General features: G+C 39.8%; 1 protein-coding gene across 6 annotated transcripts in view; it reads right to left on the bottom strand.

Moving 5' to 3' along the window:
- The window catches only part of apbb2b (amyloid beta (A4) precursor protein-binding, family B, member 2b), a 68255-nt gene that overhangs the window by 23326 nt on the left and 20381 nt on the right, over positions 1–24548 (bottom strand). For 5 of the 6 annotated variants that reach the window (XM_017725520.2, XM_017725521.2, XM_017725522.2 and 2 more), the window contains exons 3-8: positions 19547–19640; positions 17069–17121; positions 15455–16456; positions 3920–4137; positions 2316–2504; positions 725–799 (exon numbers count right to left, since the gene is read on the bottom strand). In XM_017725520.2, coding sequence (XP_017581009.1) covers positions 725–799; positions 2316–2504; positions 3920–4137; positions 15455–16454 — 1482 coding nt within the window. In that variant the 5' untranslated portion in view covers positions 16455–16456; positions 17069–17121; positions 19547–19640. Of the gene's footprint in view, positions 1–724; positions 800–2315; positions 2505–3919; positions 4138–10359; positions 10521–15454; positions 16457–17068; positions 17122–19546; positions 19641–24548 lie in introns of those variants that run through there. The other variant, XM_037532769.1, reaches the window with a different exon arrangement.

Here is a 24548-nt window from a genome sequence, read left to right as displayed (position 1 = left end):
AAACAGACACCCCATAGGATCCCCCTAATTATGGGAACTCCACCGATGACTCAAAATTTCTGCATACTGAAATCATTGAGATGTAAACAAAGATGTTTAGACTGGTTTGATGTGAAATGCTCTGTTCTAGAGGAATGTACACAGTCAAAATTGTTCACATCATCTGAAGACTATGCTTTATGATAAATCTGAGACAAAGTTTTGGTGTAAATGTATATTTTAAAATCAATTTCTGGCAATGAGGTACATGCAGGATTTTGTAAGGCAAACTAGGTTCCATTTTTTCCAGATTTTCCACTATTATTCTATCATCATCAACTAAAAAACTGCAAAGACACATGTAGGTTCACTGGTGGTTTTGGATGGCAAATAGAACATGGCTATATATATAATCATTGCAGCTCTTTTATAATTAAGTTATATGCAGTGTGCATATGTGTATAGTGTGTGTATAGTTGTGATTAGGCTAGATGTAGTGTGGATGTAGACAGCTTGCTCCATTAGCTGGGTTGATCACTACGTGAATCAGGCACATTATTGATTGATCTCAATTCACACATTTTCGCACTTAAATCAACATCCGACTACCCACTACTGAACAACACATCAACAGATAGAAGAGACAAGAGGAGAGAAAAGGAGAGGAGAGCAGAACCACTCTAAAAAATCATTTTTACAGAGATTTGAGAGCAGGGGAGAGAAAGTGAGAGAGACTAAGCATTACCTTATCCTCCTCTCGATGGTGTGCTTCAGTGTGCCTGTCTTTCTCTGGCATGATCTGCAGCGATGAGGATCGAGGCTAGACACAAATAGTTTCTCATTAATTTAATCAAAGGAAGGAATATGTCAACAAAGCCCTTAACTTACAGACTTGACATTGACTCAAGTAATGTACATGTAAACATCAGGCTTTAAACAATGGGATTTTCAACAACAACTGTTGTTCCTGATTTCTGTTCACTTAGATTAATAAAGTATGTTTATTTGGCAAGTACACAAATGTGCACTATCTATAGAGAGTGTTAATGGGGAATTTGTCCCCCTTTTTACCAAGTAACAGCCTCTACTCTTCTGAGATGACTTTACACTAGATGTTGGAACATTGCTGGGAGGATTTGATTGCATTCAGACACAAGAGCATGGTTGAGGTCAAGTACTGATTGAGTGCTGACAGGCTTTATACCCTTCTAACTAACGCTTGGCATTGGTTATAGTGATTTTAGGCTTATATACAGCTGCACAAGAGTACCAATCTATTGGCAAGGCTTTCCTATGAAGACTGTATCAGCACAGAGTACACTTTCACAAGTAGCTGAATTTGCTAAAGTGTATATGGATACTTTTAGACATGTATTGACATACTAATTGCTTAATGTCTGCATATTTTAATAAGATGTAAAATATGAACATTAGCAACATTGTCTTTTTCTTTGTCACCAGGAGTCATTAACAATAATGAGCATATGATCCACAGACAAAAATTAATTGCATGCTTCATTTCTTCTCTAATACTTGGTTTACCTATCAGTTGCCTTAATGAAAGTACTAACACTATCTGGTTAAGACTGCAGTCTCAAGATAGTCCTATTTCAGACTGAATTGTAAGTCTTGAGAACCAACATGTTTACATACATTTGCTTCCGCCCAGTTTCAGGAGTGTGTCAGCCTACAATACTTTTTGAAAAAAGTATAATACAGGGCAGCCCTAATTAGAACAGAAGTCATTTCCATATTTCAATCTTACAGGCAAAAACAGACTCTTAAACGCTATAGAAAGAGGTAAAATTGGAAAGTGATCAAGTAAAAAGGCATTATCACTGGTTTTAGTACATAAACCTACAAATGTAATAGACAGACCTCAGAAATAAATGAGGACATGTAACCATGTATTAAAAGAAATTATGCAAATGACTGATTAAACTTTGCCCGCTGAGATTAACCTGGTAAATTAGCATCGACCTAATTTTTAGAACAGAGGTTGAAAAATGAGTGTGTAGGCTGCAGGACTGGATTCTCGAATGAGATTATCTTCATGACTGCACGCTGTAGATTTATGATTTAATTCTATAATGTCTCCATCACACAAAATTGCTATCAACTCTTAATGTTCTAATGGCATTGAGAAGACAGACTGTGAGCTTGGTAGATTTTCAGTAGGAAGCATCTGTTACTTTAATCACACTATAATTACACAAAAGAAAAGAGTATTGTCTGAATGTGGACTGCAAAGATCCGGGAGGTCATGCAGTGTGAAGGGGATACAGATGTCTTTCCTTCAGGTATCAAACTGTGTACGTGTGAAAGGACGGACTCACAAAATAGCAGCTATTGACGAATCCACAGGAAGGAACGTTGGCCTCGGAGGAAGAGGAGGAGTTCGAGGAGAGGAGAGGTGCTGGTTCCAGACAGGACGAGGAGGCGAGAGGGACAGGATCGTTTGAGCTGTCCGACGTAGTGCTTCCAGAGCGACCAGACGCACCGAAAAACACATCAGCATGAGACCCCTGGAACAAGACAAGGGAAGAGAGAGAAAACTGAGCAAAGCTACAAAAACAAAACAGCAAATGCATCTAGTTTAATGTGAGAAAAAGAGAGTGCATCCTCTGTTGGAATCATCCCCTAATATAAAATATACTGACAAACAGCAAGATGTGAAATTTATGTAGTATTAATAAATAATATAAAAATTAGTATAACAAAAATATAAATAATAAACCATATAAATTATATATATAAAAAAAACAAACAAGAACACTTCCCAAAAATTAAATAAATATAAAAACAAAACATGATATTTGCAAAACAGTACTAGGTCCTGTTAAATGTTTGGTCAACTTCAAATTTTAGGTCAAACAGAACTTAAGCTGTTTGCTAAGCTAACTTAAGATGTAATACTAAAATTACTAATTTTAGACATTTTTAAGAACATATTTTCATTTATGATGGCTGCATGACTTATCATTTCAAGTTGACCTGACCTTTTATTTTTTTACAGTGTACTATGAATGTTAATATATCATCCTTGATATATAATGTGAATAACCAGGCAACAATGATTCAAACATACAATCCCAATTCTGAGATGGGACAGTAGGTAAAATGCTAATAAAAGCAGAAAGCAGTGAACTGGAAAGTGGCTTTTACAAGTGTTCAACTGAAAATAGCACAAAGAAATATTTCATATTTTACCATATCCACTGAATTTTTGTAAATATACACTAATTTCAAATTTGATGCCTGGGAAACATTCCAAAAAACTGAGACAATGGCAAGATAGGATTGGGATGTTGTGGAATTACAAAAATATCTGTTTTGAAACTTTTCACAGGTGAACAGGTGACGCTTTCATGATTGGATATAAAGAAGCATCCACAAAAGGCTCATTTGCCACTATGTGAGCAAACAGTTCAACAGTTTAAGAATGTTTCTTAACACACAATTTGAAGGAATTTAGGAATTTCACCCTTTTACATTCCACAACATTATTAAAAGATTCAGAGAATCCAAGCTATTAAGAGACAAAATTGACCTGGAAGGTGGCTAAAAGTGGAAAAGTGATTGTCTCTCAAAATAAAGAATTAAAAAAAAAAAAAAAGATTCAGAGAATCCAGAGAAATCTCCAAAAAAGTCCAAAAAACAGATGCTAAATGCCCATGACCTTCAATTGCTCAGACAGCACTGTATTAACAGCACACATGTTTCTGTAATGAATATAACTACATGGGCTCGAGAATACTTCTGAAAACCATTATCAGTAAGATGAGAACAGAGAAGAGACACTTTGGTCAACATTTATCTTGTTGCGTATTCACGAGTAGCTGTTTTATGTTAACATTTTTTTCTGAACAGCAAGAAAAATGGCAAGGGGTCTTCAAAATTACAAAGGCTGTTGTACAGTATGTATGTGTTAAAGTCTGACCTCATGGTCAGGAGTGGGTGAGGGTGAGAGAGAGCCCAGCGAGTGCTTGCGTGTGTCGTGATTAGGGCCGGTTGGTGCAGGGTGGCACGGCCCTGGTCTCTCCCACTGTGTGGTGCCTGTGGGAATGTGCCAGTAATAAATGCCAGCCATGTCCGTCATCATCTTCCATCCTGGGGGCAGATCAGGATCTGTCTGAAACGACTGCTCCCCCCAAATATCTGCAAACAAACAAACACACAGTCAGAAACCAGCTGAAATGGGTTCCCTTCACAAACATACAATATCTGCTTTAACCCTTTAAAGCTAATGCAAACACCTGGCTATTTCTGTAATTTTATCTACTTTTTGCTGTTTATAATGTGATTTCTAAATGCTGTTGTGTTCACTTGTGTATGTAAAGAATAAGCTCAGACAAGGCTGAAAGATTTTTATGTAGAACATGAGTAAGCACTTCAGTCACACTTTATTGTTTCTCTGGACTGCCAAACTGCATTCTGATTGAGCCCACTTGCTCTGAAAACACAACAAACAAAAAAAAAAAACATGGTGCATCCAAAAAGAAAGGGTGCCTTGTGCATTTTATCTAGTGACCGAAAGCGATGGAGAACGACCTCCATGAAGCTGGCCCCAAGTGGTCAGAAATGGAATAAAAATGCTATTCGTTTGTGCTGGTTTGTGCCATAGAAATCATCGTTTGTCCTGGCACCGTTTTTAAGAAATGAAACATTACATTTTATTTCCTGTGACGTCACTCAGCGCCCCAGCAACGTCCAAATCGCACCAAAAAGGTGCTGCGTTTGTGCTGGTTTGTTAGGTTAAAATAAACATTTGTGCTGTTTTAATTCTCCAGTTATAAAGCCATAAATGCTGGACGAGTGACGTCAGGCAGCCCCGCAATCAATGTCCAAATTGCCCCAAAATGGTTTAATTCCTTTGTGCTGCGTCTGTGCTGCATTTGTGCTGCAGAGTCATCTGGCGTTTTCAGCTTTAATTATTCAGCTTCATCACTGCGCTGACTAGAAGTCAAGAGCTGAACTAAAAACGCTGATTAGAAATGACTACTTTGCTCTTTAAAAAACATTTTTAAAACAAATCAAGGGTTTTGTGAGGTTACACTTAGTTTAAGGAATTAATGTTGGTCTTTCAGTGTATCATGTGCGCTCATGTTAATGAGTGACATGTTAAAATGCTCATTAAATATCAAGGAAAATGAACTGAAACCACCAAGAACACAACACATTTTAACAGTGACCAATGTGGGCTTTATCCCACTCTGGAATTTTTGTGGATATTTCCTTTTGGCTCCCAGAAATGAATAATTCATAGTTTGGGCAGAAATATAGGAATAACACAGAAAACCTATATATTGCAAAAATAACATGACAAAAATACAGCTTTAAATGACCTGGCCTGTTGCGGGGATTTATTCAGTTTGAGCTGGATTTACAACTGTGTATTTACATAGTTAATATTTCAGCTCAATTTGTAAGAAAATTACATATTTAAGAAATAATGTACAGCAACACACACACACAACAGCTTTGATCTTTCTGGGCCCAGTATCAGATTTGTCGGGTTCATGTGGTTGAACCCTTAAACTGAATTCACTATTAAGGTGTTAACTTTAAATTCAACCAGAAATAAAAACAGATCGTTTTGCTTTTAACCTTCTATCAAAGTCTGTTTTAATCCTTTATCAACATCTGTTTTTGTTTACAACATCATGCATTAGTGGTTAGGGAAAATAATATTAACCAATAATTACATTTTTCGCCTCCCTTAACATCAAGAGATTACTCACTCAGTGAGTGTAGATACTCTCTGATACTGCATTACGCTCAAATTATATCCAGAGGAACTTGTGTTGTGATTCACAACAACTGACAGCAATAGATTCTCTAGGATGGCATATGGTGCAATTCTTATTTGTAGACATAGACAAGGCCTAGTTGACTTTAAGACTTATTATTCAGTAGCTGTTGTAAACTGGCCTATCCATGCTCTGCCCACAAATACATTCTTTTGCAGTATGTCCTTTTATAATCTCTTGCCAGATTAAATAACATGGCAAAATTATTGTTCAGTATGTTTTTGAGTTCAAATATGTATTTGTGTTTATGTATGAAAGTTTAGAATGGTCAGCATGGTTTGATCAATTATCCAGTATGTAGGAGTGTAACAATGCATCATGACCATATAATAACACAATACAATAACTTTGACAATGCACCTTGTAAACGTGGGCCCACATTTGGCTCAGTTCGAATCGAAAGGGATTTAAAAAAGACAAGGTCAGCCTTAAACATTTGGCTTCCACAAATATCAGCAAATGTGTAGCTGTTATACACTCGCATGCTCGGCATGTGTTTGCTTCATGTCAGTCTTCCTAGGAACAGCTGAGGATTCTCGAAAGGATTTCATTTGTTAGTACGTGTTACTCACACAATGAGCAGTACTGTACTAACGAACCACAATGACACACACTGTACACTTATCACACAAACTTCTGCAGCATCATCAGAGACACACACTAAAGAAGAATGTCTCTAGTCTTGACAAGTTCAGGGAGGATGTGTTTCCTGGCATGAGCATATGAATGACTAAAAACACTAAAATGTATGAGAGCCTATGTATCTGAGTGGAGGATTTTTATACACCACTCTTATTTAACCAACTGAAATAAATATATTTACTTCATTGTCCTTATTATGTTCCATCATGTAAGGTGTGCTCAGATCAGACCTATTTGTTAAGTTCAATCCATTTTTATTTTACAATGTTATCTTTTAATATCATCATCCCAAAGCAGCTTTACGCAATCTGGGTCCAGACCCCCAATGAAAATTTCAAGCGAGAACATTACGGTAAAAACTCTCTAAGAACATGAGGAAGAAGCACTGAGATGAACCAAATCTCAAAGTGTAAAACTCCATAACATCATGAGAAAAAACAATGAGCGTAACCAAGACTCAAAAGGAGAAACTAAAAACATGAGGAAGACTGAGAAGAACCGAGTATCAATTCAGTACTAGGTGGTTTAAAATCCTATGTAGGCCCACCCATCTGTCCCTCGATGTTGTAGCTACATAACTTGTATAATAAATTTGAAATAATTCACAAGTTACTGAATAACAAGCTTTAACAACTAAACAATACTCCTGCAGTCTGTCAGCTTCAATAAAGAGGTGCTGGACTAAATAATAAAAACAGCACTGAAGATTTCAAAAGCCAGCAATTAATATTTGAGTTTCTGTATCAGCATGATTCTCTAGCAAAAGGTTAAAATGAGCAAACAGTGAGTTCCTCAAAAACCCAACAGAAAATGAACACATAACTCAATGTCTGCTTGAGTGAATATTTGCAAAAAACTATAAAGTTTATCCGTTTTGAACATTAAATATCTTGTCTTTGTAGTGTATTCAGTTGAATATAGGTTGAAAAGGATTTGCAAATCATCATATTGTTTTTATTTGTTTTACACAACGTCCCAACTTCATTGGAATTGGGGTTGTATAACCAAATATAAGTTAGCCAAAAGCCATAACCTGGTAAAATGAGTACAAAACTTAGACCTCAGAATATGAATAATAAAATATATCCTACTGAGTCTGATTTATCTTTTAGACTTTGAACATCCAAGTAGTTTATGCTGGGAAGACATCAAAGGATGGTTTGTTTTGGTAGAATGATCCCATTTCCAATGAGAAGTTCTAGTCTTTTTTCCAAAGATCTAGTTTTAAACTATATTTCAAGAAGGATGTGTGTTGCAGTCCATCTAGCCACACTATGTAGTCTATATGTAATCTATATGTAATCTTTCATTCAGTATACTTCCAAAAGTATTCATTCACGCATCCATATCATTGAATTTAGGTGTTCCAATCACTTCCATGGCCACAGGTATATAAAACCAAGCACCTAGGTCTGCAGACTGCTTCTACAAACATTTGTGAAAGAAACTGTGAACTGTCAGTGGTATTATAACAAAGTGGAAATGATTGCGAGCAACTCAGCCAAGAAGTGGTAGGCCAAGTAAAATGACAGCGCGGGGTCAACTTTCTGCAGAGTCAAATGCTACAGACCTCCAAACTTCATGTGGCCTTCAGATTAGCTCAAGAACAGCGTAGAGAGCTTCATGGAATGGGTTTCCATGGCTGAGCAGCTGCATCTAAGCCTGACATCACCAAGCGCAATGCAAAGCGTTGAATGTAGTGGTGTAAAACGCTGCCACTGGACTCTAGAGCAGTAGAGATGTTCTCTGAAGTGGCGAATCGCGCTTCTCCGTCTGGCGATCCAATAGATGAGTCTGGGTTTGGCGGTTGCCAGGAGAACAATACTTGTCTCACTGCATTGTGCCAATATAAGTTCGGTGGAGGGGGGATTATGGTGTGGTGTTGTTTTTCAGGAATTCGGGCTCGGCCCCTTAGTTCCAGTGAAAGGAACTCTTGATGCTTCAGCAGACCAAGAGATTGTAGGCAATTTTATACTTCCAACTTTGTGGGAACAGTTTGGGGACGGCCCCTTCCTGTTCCAACATGACCAGTGCACAAAGCAAGGTCCATAAAGACATGGATGAGTGAGTTTGGTGTGGAAGAACTTCACTGGCCTGCACAGAGTCCTAACCTAAACCCAACAGAACACCTTTGGGATGAATTAGACCGGAGACTGTGAGCCAGGCCTTCTCATCCAACATCAATGTCTGACCGCACAAATGCACTTCTGGAAGAATGGTCAAAAACTCCCATAAACACACTCCTAACCCTTGTGGAAAGCCTTGCCAGAAGAATTGAAGCTGTCATAGCTGCAAAGGGTGGGCCGACATATATTAAACCCTATAGATTAAGAATGGGATGTCGCTCAATTTCATAGGTGTGTGAAGGCAGACGAGCAAATACTTCTGGAAATATACTGTATATACACCAATCAGGCATAACATTATAACCACCTCCTTGTTTCTACGCTCATTGTCCATTTTACCAGCTCCATTTACTGTATAGGAGCGCTTTGTAGTTCTACAATTACAGACTGTAGTCCATCTGTTTCTCTGATACTCTGTTACCCTCTTCTTCAGTGGTCAGGACTCCCATGGTCTCACAGAGCAGGTACTGTTTGAGTGGTGGATCATTCTCAGCACTGCAGTAACACTGATGTGGTGGAGGTGTGATAGTGTGTGTTGCGCTGGTCTGAGTGGATCAAGCTTAGCAGCGCAACACAGACTAACATACCACCACCACATAAGTGTTACTGCAGTGCTGAGAATGATCCACCACCCAAACAGTACCTGCTCTGTGAGGGTCCATGGGGGTCTTGACCGCTGAAAGACAGGGAGCTAACACAGTATTCAGAAAAACAGATGGCTTGTCATTGTGAGTGAGTTGAACTAAGCTACTAACAGTTGGACTAAATTATTGAATAAGAGACTAAAACTTGTTGATAGGCTATTTTTTTATTATTATGCTATCTATCATTTATAAATGAATAGCAAACTAATTTCTTTGTGTGTGTGTGTGTGTGTGTGTGTGTGTGTGTAGTAATCTGGTCTTAGTGTTGACATGGTCACATCCATTCCTGGTCTTGCTCTCGGACCTGACTACTACAAAGTCTTGCCTTTAACAGTCTCGACAAACATACCATGTATTTGTGGGTGGTCAATTATTTGTGTTCTCAGTGGTGTCTGGTAAAATATAAAGAAGAAATGCAGTATAGGATATGTCTGGTATGTCTGGGAGTGAGCTGCATCATGGGATTTGTAGTCCCTGGTGCATAAATGGGTCACCATAGTTGCTTTCTCACGCATCATTCACACAGCCACACGTCGCAAAGTGAACATGACCTTCACACATTAAACACATTCAAACACAACATAAGAACCACACACACACACACACACACACACACACACACACACACACACACAAACAGACCTGTGATTTAGTGTCTGACTCAGACAGAGCTATTGCCCTGCCACTGAAGCAAGAGAGGGACAGAGAGAAAACCAGATAAAAATAGAGAGATCTTGATATATCAGCATGCAGAAAAACTGTTTAGCCCGGCCTGTTGTGCTGGTATCACCATACGACCCATTTTCTGTTTTCCTTTCTACTTCATCTCTCTCTCTCCCTCTCTCTCTGCAGTCTATGAGGCGCGAGCCAGAGGGGGAGGGGATCAGGGAGCTATTCCACAGCTGTAAGCCGCACACACACACCACGTTAACGATCATGAACACACATGAAGCTCAAAGTTCTTGCATTCTGCTCACACATTCATGACACCCATTTGTCGTCCACCCTCTTTTCATCCCCCTCCTCTCTCCTCACCTCTGGTTGACTCCTTGCGCATGCATAAAGACAGACGATGCTATCTGCACAAGCTTAGCATCATCTACACTCTCATACACATGCACTTACACACACACACACACATACACACACAGTACCTACCCTCGTAATTCACTATGACAATAGCCAACATGTAGTCTTTACCCAGCATCATGACTGAATAACTGAACAGCATCAAAACCAGCAGACCGCATGAAGATCAGAGAGAGAGAGAGAGAGAGAGAGAGAGAGAGAGAGCGTGTGAAAGAGGGAGCGAGAGAGAGAGAGAGAGAGGGCAGAGAGTTGAGAGAAAAAGAGCGAAGAGAGAGAGTGGAGAGAAAAAGAGAAAAGGTAGACTGAGGGGGCTGAAAAAGGGGAAAGACAGCAACAGACAGGGAGAGAGAGAACGAGGGAGGGAAGGAGGGGGGGAGGGTGTGAGGGGGAGTGTCGATCTCTGCTCTGTATTTGTTTGTTGTTTATTTTCTCTCTAAATCAAGCAGGAAGACAGACAGCCGCTTCCTGTCTGGTCTGGGCATGTGATTGGCTGAGTGGAAAGACAAACCCCTCCTCTCCCTTCTTAACATTTGGTCGCCCTGGCAACCTCAAGATCATCTTCCCTGCAATATCACCCAGTGCAGAGACATGTGACCACGAAAGAGAGAGAAAGAGGGAGAGGAAGACAGAAATCAAGACTAAGAGAGAGAGACAGCCAGATGTACTTCTCTACACTGTCAATACTGACTAACATCTGTGTGTGAGGGCTGTTCACACCTGTTTGCCACCTGACACACACCTGTGAGTCCATACCTGGTCTGCCACAGCCTGGCGCTCACAAATCCTCTGGCAACTGCAAGTGATACCAGTCAATAATTGGCAAACAGCAAAGTTTACTTATTGGAGCCTGTTTAAGTTTAGCACTGAATCCTCTCTGGAGTGCATAACATTTAAATGACACATAACACCGATGTGATACCTGGTATCATGCCAATATCAGGCGAAAATGTTAGATGGGATATTAAAGGCAAAAGAATAATGAATCTGATCCAATCCTGCAACAAATCTAGCCTGAAAATGTACGAGTTTACATTGTGTGATGTTAACTGTGTAGTTCTTCCTGTGGGGTTGTAGAGTGATTGAGTAGTTTGAGTATGATGGCCTACTTTAAATATACATCTTAAGTGAAGTGCTTCATTTAAAAAGAGCTCATTTTAAGGCTTAGTACTTTTTAAAGAAGAATATCAGTATTGGTATCAGAAATGAAGAACTGGTATTGTGCTGTCTCTACTAATACACTTTTACTTTATTGTTTTTTGGAAATATTCACTCATTTTGAATTTGATGCCTGCAACACGTTCCAAAGAAGTTGCTACATCAGAAGTGTTACATCACCTTTCCTTTTAACAACACTCAATAAGTGTTTGAGAACTGAGGACAGTAATTGTTGAAGCTTTGTAGGTGGAATTCTTTCCCATTCTTGCTTGATGTACAACTTCAGTTGATCAGCAGTCCGGGGTCTCCGTTGTCGCTCATAATGAGCCACACATTTTCAATGGGAGACAGGTCTGGACTGCAGGCAGGCCAGTCTAGTACCCGCACTCTTTTACTACGAAGCCACGCTGTTGTAACACGTGCAGAATGTGGCTTGGCATTGTCTTGCTGAAATAAGCAGGGACGTCCCTGAGCGACGAACTGTGTTCACTGACAGTGGTTTTCTGAAGTGTTCCTGAGCACATGTGGGAATGGTGTCGGTTTTTAATGCAGTGCCGCCTGAGGGATCGAAGGTCACGGGCATTTAATGTTGGTTTTCTGCTTTGCCGCTTACTTTCAGAGATTTCTCCAGATTCTCTGAATCTTTTGATGATATTATGGACTGTAGATGATGAAATCCCTAAATTCCTTGCAGTTGCACGTTGAGAAACTTTGTTCTTAAACTGTTGAACTATTTGCTCACGCAGTTGTTCACAAAGTGGTGAACCTCGCCACATCCTTGCTTGTGAATGACTGAGCCTTTCAGAGATGCTCCCTTTATACCCAGTCATGACACTCACCTTGTTTCCAATGTACCTGTTCACCTGTGGAATGTTCCAAACAGCTGGTTTTTTGAGCATTCCTCAACTTTCCCAGTCTTTTGTTGCCCCTGTCCCAACTTCTTTGGAACGTGTTGCTGGCATCAAATTCAAAATGAGTGAATATTTGCAAAAAACAATAAAGTTTATCCATTTGAACATTAAATATCTTGTCTTTGTAGTGTATTCAATTGAATATAGATTGAAAAGGATTTGCAAATCATCGTATTCTGATTTTATTTGTTTTACACAACTTCCCAACTTCATTGGAATTGGGGTAATATATATATATATATATATATATATACACACACACATATATCCCTTGGTAAATCCAAGCCCCAGACTAGGGCTAGGAGAAAAAAAAATCTATATCCTGTTTACACTGTGGGTTTATAATTTGATTTAAAAATAGTACAGCTAGAAAAAGAGAGTACACAGGAAGCCCAAATACATCATTCTTGCAAAACTGCCTCGAAATATGTCCAGAAATACTTGATTGTCGAGCATCACCCATATAAACATCATTCATACAATTCAGCAGCTCAACCGGAGCTCTATATGGCACCGCAAAAAGTTTGTGGAGCTCATTTTTGGCTTTCTATTTTTTTATTCCTTGAAACCTTACTGTGTTTTAATAATAAGAAACTGTTTACCTACATTGGAAAATGTAGCTAAAAGCAATTTAAAATTACTGTTTTTTTAATTATTCAACCAAACATCACTGTTTTTGTATGTTGTATTTCAAGGAAAGAAATATGTCATGTTTCTGAGAATAACCCAAGTACCAATATTCTGTTATTACACTTCTTACATCTTTAACATTACACGTTTATTGCTATATACATACATGCACACAAACATATATATATATATATATATATATATAAAGAGCATGATAGTTTATTTCTTGTGAGATCAAGGTTTCTGCAGAGTCAGTGAAGCGCACTGAAAAACACATCTGCTCTGTACCTGTGAGCAAGGAAACTAAACTAATGTACCAATGAGACCTGTACTGTTTGATTTGCCTGCCACAGTAAAGTGCTCTGCATAAAAGCACTTGTTAATATGTAAGAGGAAAAGGTGTGTAACGGGTGTGAATGTCTGCTTCATAAATAAAAGCATCTGATCAATATGTAAAAGTGAGGAGAAGTTTTTTGAGTGTTGAATTGCCTACTGGACGATTCTGTTTGATTTAAATAAAAAAAGACTGAAGTGAGATAATCAATGTGTAAACCTCACTAGATAAATAAGAATGTTTTTTTACTGGAAGGAATCATTTTTAGTGAAATTTTGTGTTCATGATTTTTACAACTCTGGCTCCAGTTCTGTAGAAAAGCTTTGATACTGAAAAAAAAAACAAACTAAACAGCGAACGCCTGCTCCCAGATCAGTCACTCTCAGTCTGAGATTCTTTGTGAGTAGGGGGGTGATACAGATTGAGAAATGGTAAACTCCGGTCTGTAGATAAGCGCAGGTGTGAGATCCATCAGCCTAAGCAAACAAACGGACTGCCAAAGCCCTCCTGGTTCATCCAAAGACAAAACCATACATCTTCACACAAGCTGGAGTATTTTATAACCTCACACACTTTGGTCAAGGTGAAACCCAAACAACTCTCTAAGTACCAGGCAAATACACTTATACTCAGGTTCACACCATCTGACACAAGTCAAACTATTACAAAGGCAAGGAAAGACATACACACACATGCACACCAGCTGCTGTGCTGTAGTTCTCGCAGTTCATCCAAGAGTAAAAGCTCTGTACACACCAACTAGAGCTGGTCAAAAAGCCTGCATTGTGGTTATACTGCTTCATATTGCAATTACTACTATTAACTGACCGTTGGCAAAATTATGACTGAAATGCATCCCAGCCAGTCACAACTGTCTCCAAGTTCTGCTTCTTCTACCAAGTGAAAGAAAATCTCTACAGCAACCTGCAGTAAGAACAGTGATGGAGGTCAGACATCTCCTTTTTTAGAACCAACATCTAACACAAAAAGAGGCCGTTCTAAAAACTAATATCATGCTTGGACCCCAACGATCACCATTTGTAATGTAATCTGTTGACGGTAACACAGCTCTCATTATGAAAGTCATAATGACAGAAATCAACATGTTCTTCATCAGTTTCAAATGCAAACCAAGTAGAAAAACATTATCTTGGTCACAAACAGTGATCATTTACACACATTTACTAAATTTTCTTTGCCCACAATTCAAAAGCTATTGAGGAAAAATCTGAACTTCACTGCTCACAAAACGTGTCATACTTTTCACTTTTTTTGATAACATTAGTTTAGTTCTGACTGAATTTTAAAAAATAAATACTGTATCTGTGGGTTGACCAAATCATGACTGTGGTCTGTTGCTGTGCTGTGTTTGGGGGAGTGGAGGGATTCTTCCTCACAAGTGTCTGTTAAAGGGAGACCCCATTCCTAAAAACCTCTTCAGATCTACACAATTCACACAAATGGTACATTCCATTTTAAGAATGATGATAAATCACATGGACCAATGTTAAAATGACTTAGCTAACTTGTTGCCTTTTTCTTAGCATGGCTGATGACTGTTTGGGAATAAATATTGCTTTCAAATGTACTCCTTTGAGTGTTTCTATTAACCTCATTTCCAAAAAAGTTGGGACACTGCAAAATAAATAACAACTCTTTTGGAAACAGGGTTGTAAATTTTCTTTTGTGGTACTAAACTTTTTAATCTATCAGCACAAGTGGTCTGGCTTCTACTAAATGGCCTTAGTTGGACTATCGACAGACAAAGTGACAGTGATTAAGGGAGGTGGGTCACATTTTTGCAAACAGTCAACTGTAATTCACATTAAAATCATATTGGCGAAAACTGCCAAGATCATTTTGTTCTGTTCTATTATATAAACTTAATTCATCAAAATGGCCACCAAAACCGGCCTCCAGGCCCATCTGGAGCTGTGACTGGTCAGGATGCTTACAGCACACAGAAATAACACTGTGATTGATTACAGGGCTCAACGGTGAGTTGCCAAATTAATATTGCACAGACCAATGTCATAATAACATTTAACAAACCATGTGTTGTGCCACCCTAGTACAGAAGTAACCACCAAATTCCAGTCAAAAGGAAAACCATCAACAGAATCTAAGCACTGACCGTTCTCTTCCGGCGAGCCCAGTGACGCGCTGTCCTGGGACAGAGTAGTCCAGCTGGACTCTTCGTCACTGTGTGGAAGGTTCTGGATGCGGTTCAAAGCACGGTCTGTCTTGGCACCCGTCCGAGGCCTGTCTTTCTTCGTCTCAGGGGAGGAGGAGGCAGAAGAGGACCCAACGGAGAGCAGGGGTGTGTCTTCAGGGCTGCGCTGTTTCCTTGGTGACGGAGGACTGGGGTTCTTCTGCTCTTTCAACAGCGGTTGAGTGATATCTTCATCCTCCGCACTTGGATCATCCAGTGTCAGGTCATCACCGTGCGACTCCAGGAGGCTCTTGGCCTTTCGGAACTGCGGCGACTTCCTGTCGAGGGTGAGCTCCGTTTTTTCTGACAGAATGAGCAGGTCGTCAGAATCCTCCTCAAACGGGTTTGTGTTGGAGTCCTGAACTTGATCCTCCTCGATAGCATCATCATCGTTAACGAAGTCGCTTGTGTCCTCTTTTGCTAGCTCGCTAATACTGTCAGAGTCATCCGTTTGAGTGTGGTCAAGCTCTGTTCGGCTGTCAATGCTTAAGTCCAGGTCAGCATGCAGCTCCTGGTCTACAATAAGCTCAGAGTCTTCTGTTGGATTTCCAACCTCATCCTCATTGGTCGTGTTTTTGTTTTGGTCATGCAGTTCGGCTGCCTTGCGCATCTGGTTGGCTCCATTTTTCGCCAGTTTCAGGTTGTTTGCTGAAGCTGTGTTGGAGGAGGCGGATGGTGACGAAGAAGGTGGGGCGGGGCCATCACTCAGCCCCATAGCGCTCTGAATGCTTGTTAGTGCATACTTCTTACGACACTTTGGGGGCGTGGCCTGGCCCTGTTTCACGACATCGCCGCTAAGCAGCTGATTGTGGGAGGAGCGTAGACTAAGGGAAGTGGGCGGAGTCACAGAGGGTCCGTTGTGATTGGCCACATCCACAGAAGGGGAGGAGTTACATGGGGAGGGCACGCAGACTGACATCATGGCTGAAGAGAGAGAAAAAAGCATCAAAGAAAACATTAAATGTAAAGAAGACCTTTTTGTTATAAAATATAAATCACTGAAAGAGGCAGATCTGGAAGTATAACATCCAAAACAATACTCAGACTATACAACTGTATAAATGCATTTAAAACAGATAATAACTTATAGAGCTGTTCTTAGATGAGTATATCCCAGACCCCAGATCAGCAGCCACAAGCCATTTCACACAGTAAATGCATGGAACACTCTGACAGCCAGTGGTCCAGCTGTACTGCATAATACGCTTCATCTGGGAGGAGAAAACTGAATTACACTGCTTAAAATCTAATTTATTTGGAGGGAACTGAAGCCCATTGACAGCAGAGACGTTACGGGTTTTGATGGAAATCAAACCCGAAATTGAATCACGGTGGTGGAGAGACATCAATGGCATTTTGCGAATGTTCTACACAAATTATTCAAACTGAGTTTCACAGAAAGAAACACAATTGCTAGCCATAAATGAACAAATGAATTGGTGTGCTTGGAGTGAATTCATATGCAAGTTCTACATAAAGACAGGCAGAAACTGACACAGAGACATGAACAAAAAGAAAAAGGAAGGATGTGCTCACCTTGGAGGGGTTTTGTTGTGGTATGTATTTCAACAGAGGCTGTTGCTGAAAATCTATGAGAAAGAAAACATTAAAGAACATATATTATCTGTGCAGATATCTGCTGCAGATGTTTGGACGTGTGACTGTGTTTTAGCCAGGGCAGCATTTGCTTCATGACATTGAAAAAGACATAATAACGCGCACAATGGTACATCATAATGCACACAACCTACTGCACAAGAACAAGGATTCTGGTTTAATAGAGTGCTACACATGGAAAAAGAATTTTCTGAACCCCCTTTAAATGCCACATGGACATCAACTGCTCATTTCGTCCTGTTTTAATATACAAAACATGGCGCAATAGAGGCATAATCCAAAATTCTCTCTAAGTTATTCAAACTTTGTACTATATCTATAACTAGGTCTATGTACATGTGTGTGTGTCAGAGAGATATTTTAAAGCTGAGGAGTGAACCAGATGTTTGTGCCTGGGAACACACACCCCTTGGGTGGATTGAAGACACGCCTCGATAAGTACAGTGTCTTAAATTACATTATACAGATCAGTAGTGCTCCATTTTGGCTGGTATGTTTACACTGTGGCTATAAACCCAATGATGCAGGAAGCTAGCAAATACACTGTTGTATTCATCAGATGAATATTGCTTTGATGTGCAGTTGTTTCAGCAACTGTCAGCAGTCATCAGAGATGCAGAGTAGCCTGAAACACAAGTACTGTTACTTTAAAATAATAATTACCCAAGCAGAAGTAAAAGTAGTCATCTAAGTAATTACTTGAGTAAGATGACAAATGTGTGCAGAGCCCTGAACACACAAGGGTACACGAAAATTCAAAGGCAACTACCAAATTGACCACTAAGCAGCAACAAATAAAAAATGTACTAACTAACACATCCATAAAAACAACAGCAGGAGAAGCGATAATGCTTTCCATAAGATAGAGACAAACTGGCCTGGGAGAACTTGTGTAGTCCTTAATTTTACAGTCATAAGCCCCTTTATTTTACACTCAACAAGCAACATTTGTGTCTTGTTGCAGAGGACCCAGAAATTAAGTGCATCATAAAAATGATAATGTTTCACTTTCAGTATCTGTAACCTCCCAAACTTTACATATTGTTTTTCAAGGGAGTTAAAGTCTCTTTCCAGACTTAAGCTCTTTCTGCCTTGAATACTAATTCAAAAGCATTTCTTGAATACATAAAAGTACATATCGCTGTTGTTGGAACAAAACCTCTCATCTCCAAAATGGTAATTTTACAGGAGAAGAAAAAAAAAAAAACATACTTTACTTTTAGACGTAAGTCGAAGGAACCAATCTTGAAAAATGGAACCAAAAATTCAATTTAGAATTTTGGGCCATTTCTTTTCGTCGGATCATCATGAAATGAACACACAATGTAAAGGGCAACAGGCATTTTCATATTACATCAAAAACTGAAAAACAGTTGCATACGTGTAATACACAAATAATAGCAAAATCGTCACATTTTACAGCACTCTCTGCATACTTTCTTCATCTCCTTGTGCCAAAACGTAATGAATTCCTGAGTAGTAATTTCAGTACTCAAATACTGGCACTTGATAACTGAGTTAACTGGGTACTAGATGGTTAAGGGTAAAAGTACTCTTCCTTACAAATACACTCAAGCAAGAGTATAAAATTTCCTCTATTGAACTGATTTGTACAAGTGTAATTAATTTAAAACACAGCTAAATGTAACAGGGTAAATATAGTACATTACTATCCAGGGCTGAGAATCAATAACAACAATTCTCATTCTCAGTCTAAAGACTTAATACATTTTTATCTTTTCCTTGGGCTCCGTCAGGTTATTCAAACAGCTAATTTTTTCAGTATTGATTTTTTACACCATTTGAAAATGGTAGTTGCTCTACACAGTGTGAAAGAAACTGTTGAGTGACGCTTCATTTGAAGTGGCCCTTTTTAGATGTGTTGGGCTGAGGTTAAAGTTAGCGTTAGATATTAGGGCCAGGGTTAGGGTTAGGTTTTTGGTAAGGCTGACTAAGGTAAGGTTTTGCATAATGGAAATAACATATTAACAACACATCTACTTAATGTAAGTAATGTATCAAAAGTACATCTGCAAGATATTTACTTCAGTGTATTCAGATGTGTCACTACCGCTACTTCACTGATATGTTGTTGACGTGTTACTGATAATCCGTTAAGAGTTTATTAACCACCTAAAAAGAACCACTCCAAACAGTGATACTGAAGTGACACATTCGAGTTAAGAACCTTTTTTCCTTCTACAGTAAAATACCATTTCAGAGTCACATGGTTTTGTTACAGCGTTCATATGAAGGGCATGGCAGTTTTCAGACAGGTTTGTTCAAAGCTGACAAAACAAAAATCTGCAGTGTGTGGGGTTTCCATGACCAACATATCTCACTTAACATCACGCATACACTTACAATAAACAAGCTGTGTCGCTTTTCAGTACTCACCAGAGAGCCGAGGATTGTGGGTCTTTCCACAGAGCCTCTGGGGCCATCATCAGAGTCCCGGCCAATCACAGCAAGCCAAGGGAACGCTCCACCTCTGGTTGGTGAACAAGCAGAAAATTGTCTTAATGCTAACGTGCTCTGAAATGCTAACGAAAGGGAAAAAAAAGAAAAACGAAAAAAGAAAAGAAAAACAGGCTTCAACACTGCAGCACAACAGGCTTTGTCTGTTTAGCATACTGGAAGAAAAAATTATGTGTGTGTGTGTGTGTGTGTGTGCTTGGAGATCTCCCACTGTGCCTGTAAACAGCTTGCAGTGAGAATGTGTATCTGGAGATTATAAACAAAAATAGCTGGGGTGGAAACATACACACAGACACACACACACACACACACACACACACACACACACACAGACAGACACACAGACAGACACACAGACAGACACACAGACAGACACACAGACAGACACACAGACAGACACACAGACACATGGGCAGCATCAATGAAATAGCAGGTAAATGGAAATATAATGCACATTAAAACAGAGTAAACAGTCGCACCATGCCTGAAACTATTTGAAAGCAAATACTCTCAACTCTGTAAGACTGTCAATAAACTCAGAATACAAAGGAAAAAAAGAGAGAGGCAGCCAACCAACCAACACCAACAATTGTGTGTGTGTGTGTGTGTGTGGTGAACCTTAATTGGAGATGTCCAACTTGTGGTTAACCTCCTTTGCCATCATCTCTCAGCCTCTTTCAGCCTCTGTCACCCTGTCTTACCTTCTCACAGTCCTCTCTCTCTCTCTCTCTCTCTCTCTCTCTCTCTCTCTCTCTCTCCTGCCCTATAGCTGGTCCAATAGCTGGTCTATTTCTCCACTGTCCTGTTATGGTTGTATAGTCATTGTATATTGTACAGTGGAGTTTATTGTACAACGTTTGCATAGTTTGTCTGTTTTTATTGTATTTGCACTGTTGTCTGCTGCTGTTCTTTGTTCAGATGCAGCAGTGTGTCCTTGAAAAACAACAGATCTGTGTTCAGAAGAAATGACAATAAAGCTGATATTGCCCATATTAAAGCATATTTGAAACAATATTTGGGACTTTTTGCTTTACTTTTTCTTCATTTTGCAGAGCTATTGCACAAAAGTAATAGAACACTGGAGGTCTTGTCTTATTGCGAGTGACATTATGAATTTTGTGATCTACAGTACATTGCCCTGCGATGGACTGGCGACCTGTCCAGGGTGTATCCTGCCTTCCGCCCGAAGACTGCTGGGATAGGCTCCAGCACCCCCCCGCGACTCTGACGGAGAAGCGGCTTAGAAAATGGATGGATGGACAGTAAATTATGACTTCGGCTTGTGCCAGCGACCTACATCAAAGCCATGATGGTATTTGCAAAAACACTCTCCCTATCATGTTCTACTGCTTAAATAAAATATCACCTTTTCTGTTTACAAGCACAAACATGGTACTGACTGAAAGCTAAAATCTTACAGAGCTAAAAGCTAAAAAAAATTTCCACCACACTTTATTATCACTAGTGATAACTGTGACTTCTAACGGTTAAATATGAGGTCACCTGCGTAGGCTACTTTACTGAAAAAAAGTGATGCACTGAATTTACAGTACATAAAAACAGTACATAACTGTTTTTGTCCCGAGAACCAACAGTTGATTTAACCCCTGCCTGATGTGCACAGCTTACTGTTTACTGTCCTATACTTAATGGAAGAATAGTTTATTGCCTTCTGGTTTGTACAGTATTCTATCTGTTGCTGCTCTGTGTTAAACGTAGCACAGTGTTTAAGGGACATTCACAACCTCTAAATGTTCCAAATTGTTTAATATTGAGCATGTTATGGTTTGAACACTTATATGATAGATGTAGCCAGACAATCCAGAAAACATGATCACATAATTATTGTAAATAGTGGTATCTGATGTTTAACTGGGTCATTCCCACTCTCATAAAAACATTTGAATGCATAAATGATTCATGGCATGCTTAAATAGTTCTTCTCCATGATGGAATACCTGTTGTTTACCTAAAATTGCCAAAAAAAAAGTTCTGCTTTTCTGCTTAGTTACAAGTTATAGAACCGTTCTTTACTATATAGCAGTGATTCTCAAACTGGTCCTCAGGGACCACATATTTGCTCCAACCCGACCTGCAATCCATAGAGATATAGCAAAAATGTGGACCATCCCTTTGAAAAGCACTTCTATGTAGAACCATTTTGCTAAAACTGCACAAAGGAACAAGAAGAATGCGACTGACTGCTCTTCTCAAATGAGCGCTGCAATGATCTGAGCCTCAAACAATGAACAACCTAAATAACACAGCTTAAAGATTTTACATAATGTCCTGAGGAAAGTTGCAAAATACTGCTGAGCATTTGCAATTTGTGTGTGAGTGAGTTTTAATAGACTCCAAAAGGGGGGTGGGGGACAAGAGCTACAGAGAAATATAGCCAGATTAATACACTCAACAGAAATTTGCTGGTTAGCTGTTAAGCTGCGAATGAACAAAGCCTTTTCACAACCCTGATCCCTTTGTAATGAAACTCTCTGCTGACATAACATTTTCGTATTACTTAGACACTAGAGGTTTTCCTTAAAGAAGGTCCAACTTGAGTAAACATGCTAACAATAAGTGGAAGTTACAGTAGCCATCAATCAGCTTCATGTCACCTGCTTACAGCTTAATGGTGGTTAGTGACATTTATTCATGGTTAGCATTGGACTGAAATGTTTGTTTAAGCTTGTCAAAATCTAACACTATCGAGAATTCACCATTATTGGAACAGTGCTAGAAATGAAGGCTATATTCAGCACATGAGCTGAGAAAATGGATTGTTTACTACAGTTGGTAGGCTGAAACTTGTGGTTTTCCAATACAATGCTGTGATAAGTCATGTGCCCAGCAAAAAAGCAATAAAAAGCAAGTGAGTGAAGCCTGCATATTTAATTTGCTGTATCTTTGAAAATATTGTGTAATTTAAGCAGAGTTCACTGACAAAACTACACCAAACTACATAACAGCCAACAAAGAGCACAAGCTGCTTCCACTGTTGAGGGAAACCAACACACTGACAACAGTGATGTACTAAATGCCCTTAGTTTAAATCTGTACATCATGTTTATGTGAATAAAAAACAATATCGTCAACATGTACACAGCTCAAAAAAATAAAGGGAACACTCAAATAACACATCCTAGATCTGAATGAATGAAATATTCTCAGTGAATACTTTGTTCTGTACAAAGTTGAATGTGCTGACAACAAAATCACACAAAAATCATCAATGGAAATCAAATTTATTAACCAATGGAGGCCTGGATTTGGAGTCACACACAAAATTAAAGTGGAAAAACACACGACAGGCTGATCCAACTTTGATGTGATGTCCTTAAAACAAGTCAAAATGAGGCTCAGTATTGTGTGTGGCCTCCACGTGCCTGTATGACCTCCCTACAATGCCTGGGCATGCTCCTGATGAGGTGGCGGATGGTCTCCTGAGGGATCTCCCAGACTTGGACTAAAGCATCCGCCAACTCCTGGACAGTCTGTGGTGCAACGTGGTGTTGGTGGATGGAGCGAGACATGATGTCCCAGATGTGCTCAATCAGATTCAGGTCTGGGGAACGGGCGGGCCAGTCCATAGCTTCAATGCCTTCATCTTGCAGGAACTGCTGACACACTCCAGCCACATGAGGTCTAGCATTGTCCTGCAGTAGGAGGAACCCAGGGCCAACCGCACCAGCATATGGTCTCACAAGGGGTCTGAGGATCTCATCTTGGTACCTACTGGCAGTCAGGCTACCTCTGGGCTGTGCGGCCCTCCAAAGAAATGCCAACCCACACCATTACTGGCCCACTGCCAAACCGGTCATGCTGAAGGATGTTGCAGGCAGATCGCTCTCCACGGCGTCCCCAGACTCTGTCACGTCTGTCATGTGTGCTCAGTGTGAACCTGCTTTAATCTGTGAAGAGCACAGGGTGCCAGCTGCGAATTTGCCAATCCTGGTGTTCTCTGGCAAATGCCAAGCTGACGCATGCACATTTGTGGCCTGCTGGAGGTCATTTTGCAGGGCTCTGGCAGTGCTCCTCCTGTTCCTCCTTGAACAAAGGCGGAGGTAGCGGTCCTGCTGCTGGGTTGTTGCCCTCCTACGGCCTCCTCCACGTCTCCTGGTGTACTGGCCTGTCTCCTGGTAGCGCCTCCAGCCTCTGGACACTACGCTAACAGACACAGCAAACCTTCTTGCCACAGCTCGCATTGATGTGCCATCCTGGATGAGCTGCACTACCTGAGCCACTTGTGTGGGTTGTAGAGTCCGTCTCATGCTACCACGAGTGTGAAAGCACCACCAACATTCAAAAGTGACCAAAACATCAGCCAGAAAGCAGAAAGGTACTGAGAAGTGGTCTGTGGTCCCCACCTGCAGGACCACTCCTTTATTGAGTGTGTCTTGCTAATTGCCAATAATTTCCACCTGTTGTCTATTCCATTTGCACAACAGCTGTGAAATTGATTTTCAATCAGTGTTGCTTCCTAAGTGGACAGTTTGATTTCACAGAAGTTTAATTTACTTGGAGTTATATTGTGTTGTTTAAGTGTTCCCTTTATTTTTTTGAGCAGTGTATATTGCCAGTAAGAAAGAAAACAAACAATATTATGAAGTATTTATACTTGTGTAAATCATGTGCACATTTGAATCAAGTAAATTCAAATAATTACTTCAATGCAATGCCTATAATGATCTACAGGCACTCTCACAGATAGGTTTAATGCCTGGCTTGTTGTATATTTTCCACACTTTCAGTCTTGGTTTGACATAAACTAGAAAAAAATCTCATAACTTTAGAATACTTCCATCCTTTCTAGGTCAGCACTTGAGCAACGGGTGCATAAGCCCAGTGGTGATTCTTCCTGTGTTCATTCTTGTGTTCAAAATACGTTATTTCCAAAGCCTGTTTACACTGCTTATCTGTACTA

This window comes from Pygocentrus nattereri, chromosome 22 (assembly GCF_015220715.1).
Source record: "Pygocentrus nattereri isolate fPygNat1 chromosome 22, fPygNat1.pri, whole genome shotgun sequence".
NCBI lineage: Eukaryota > Metazoa > Chordata > Actinopteri > Characiformes > Serrasalmidae > Pygocentrus > Pygocentrus nattereri.
This window is presented reverse-complemented; position numbering and strand designations above follow the sequence as displayed.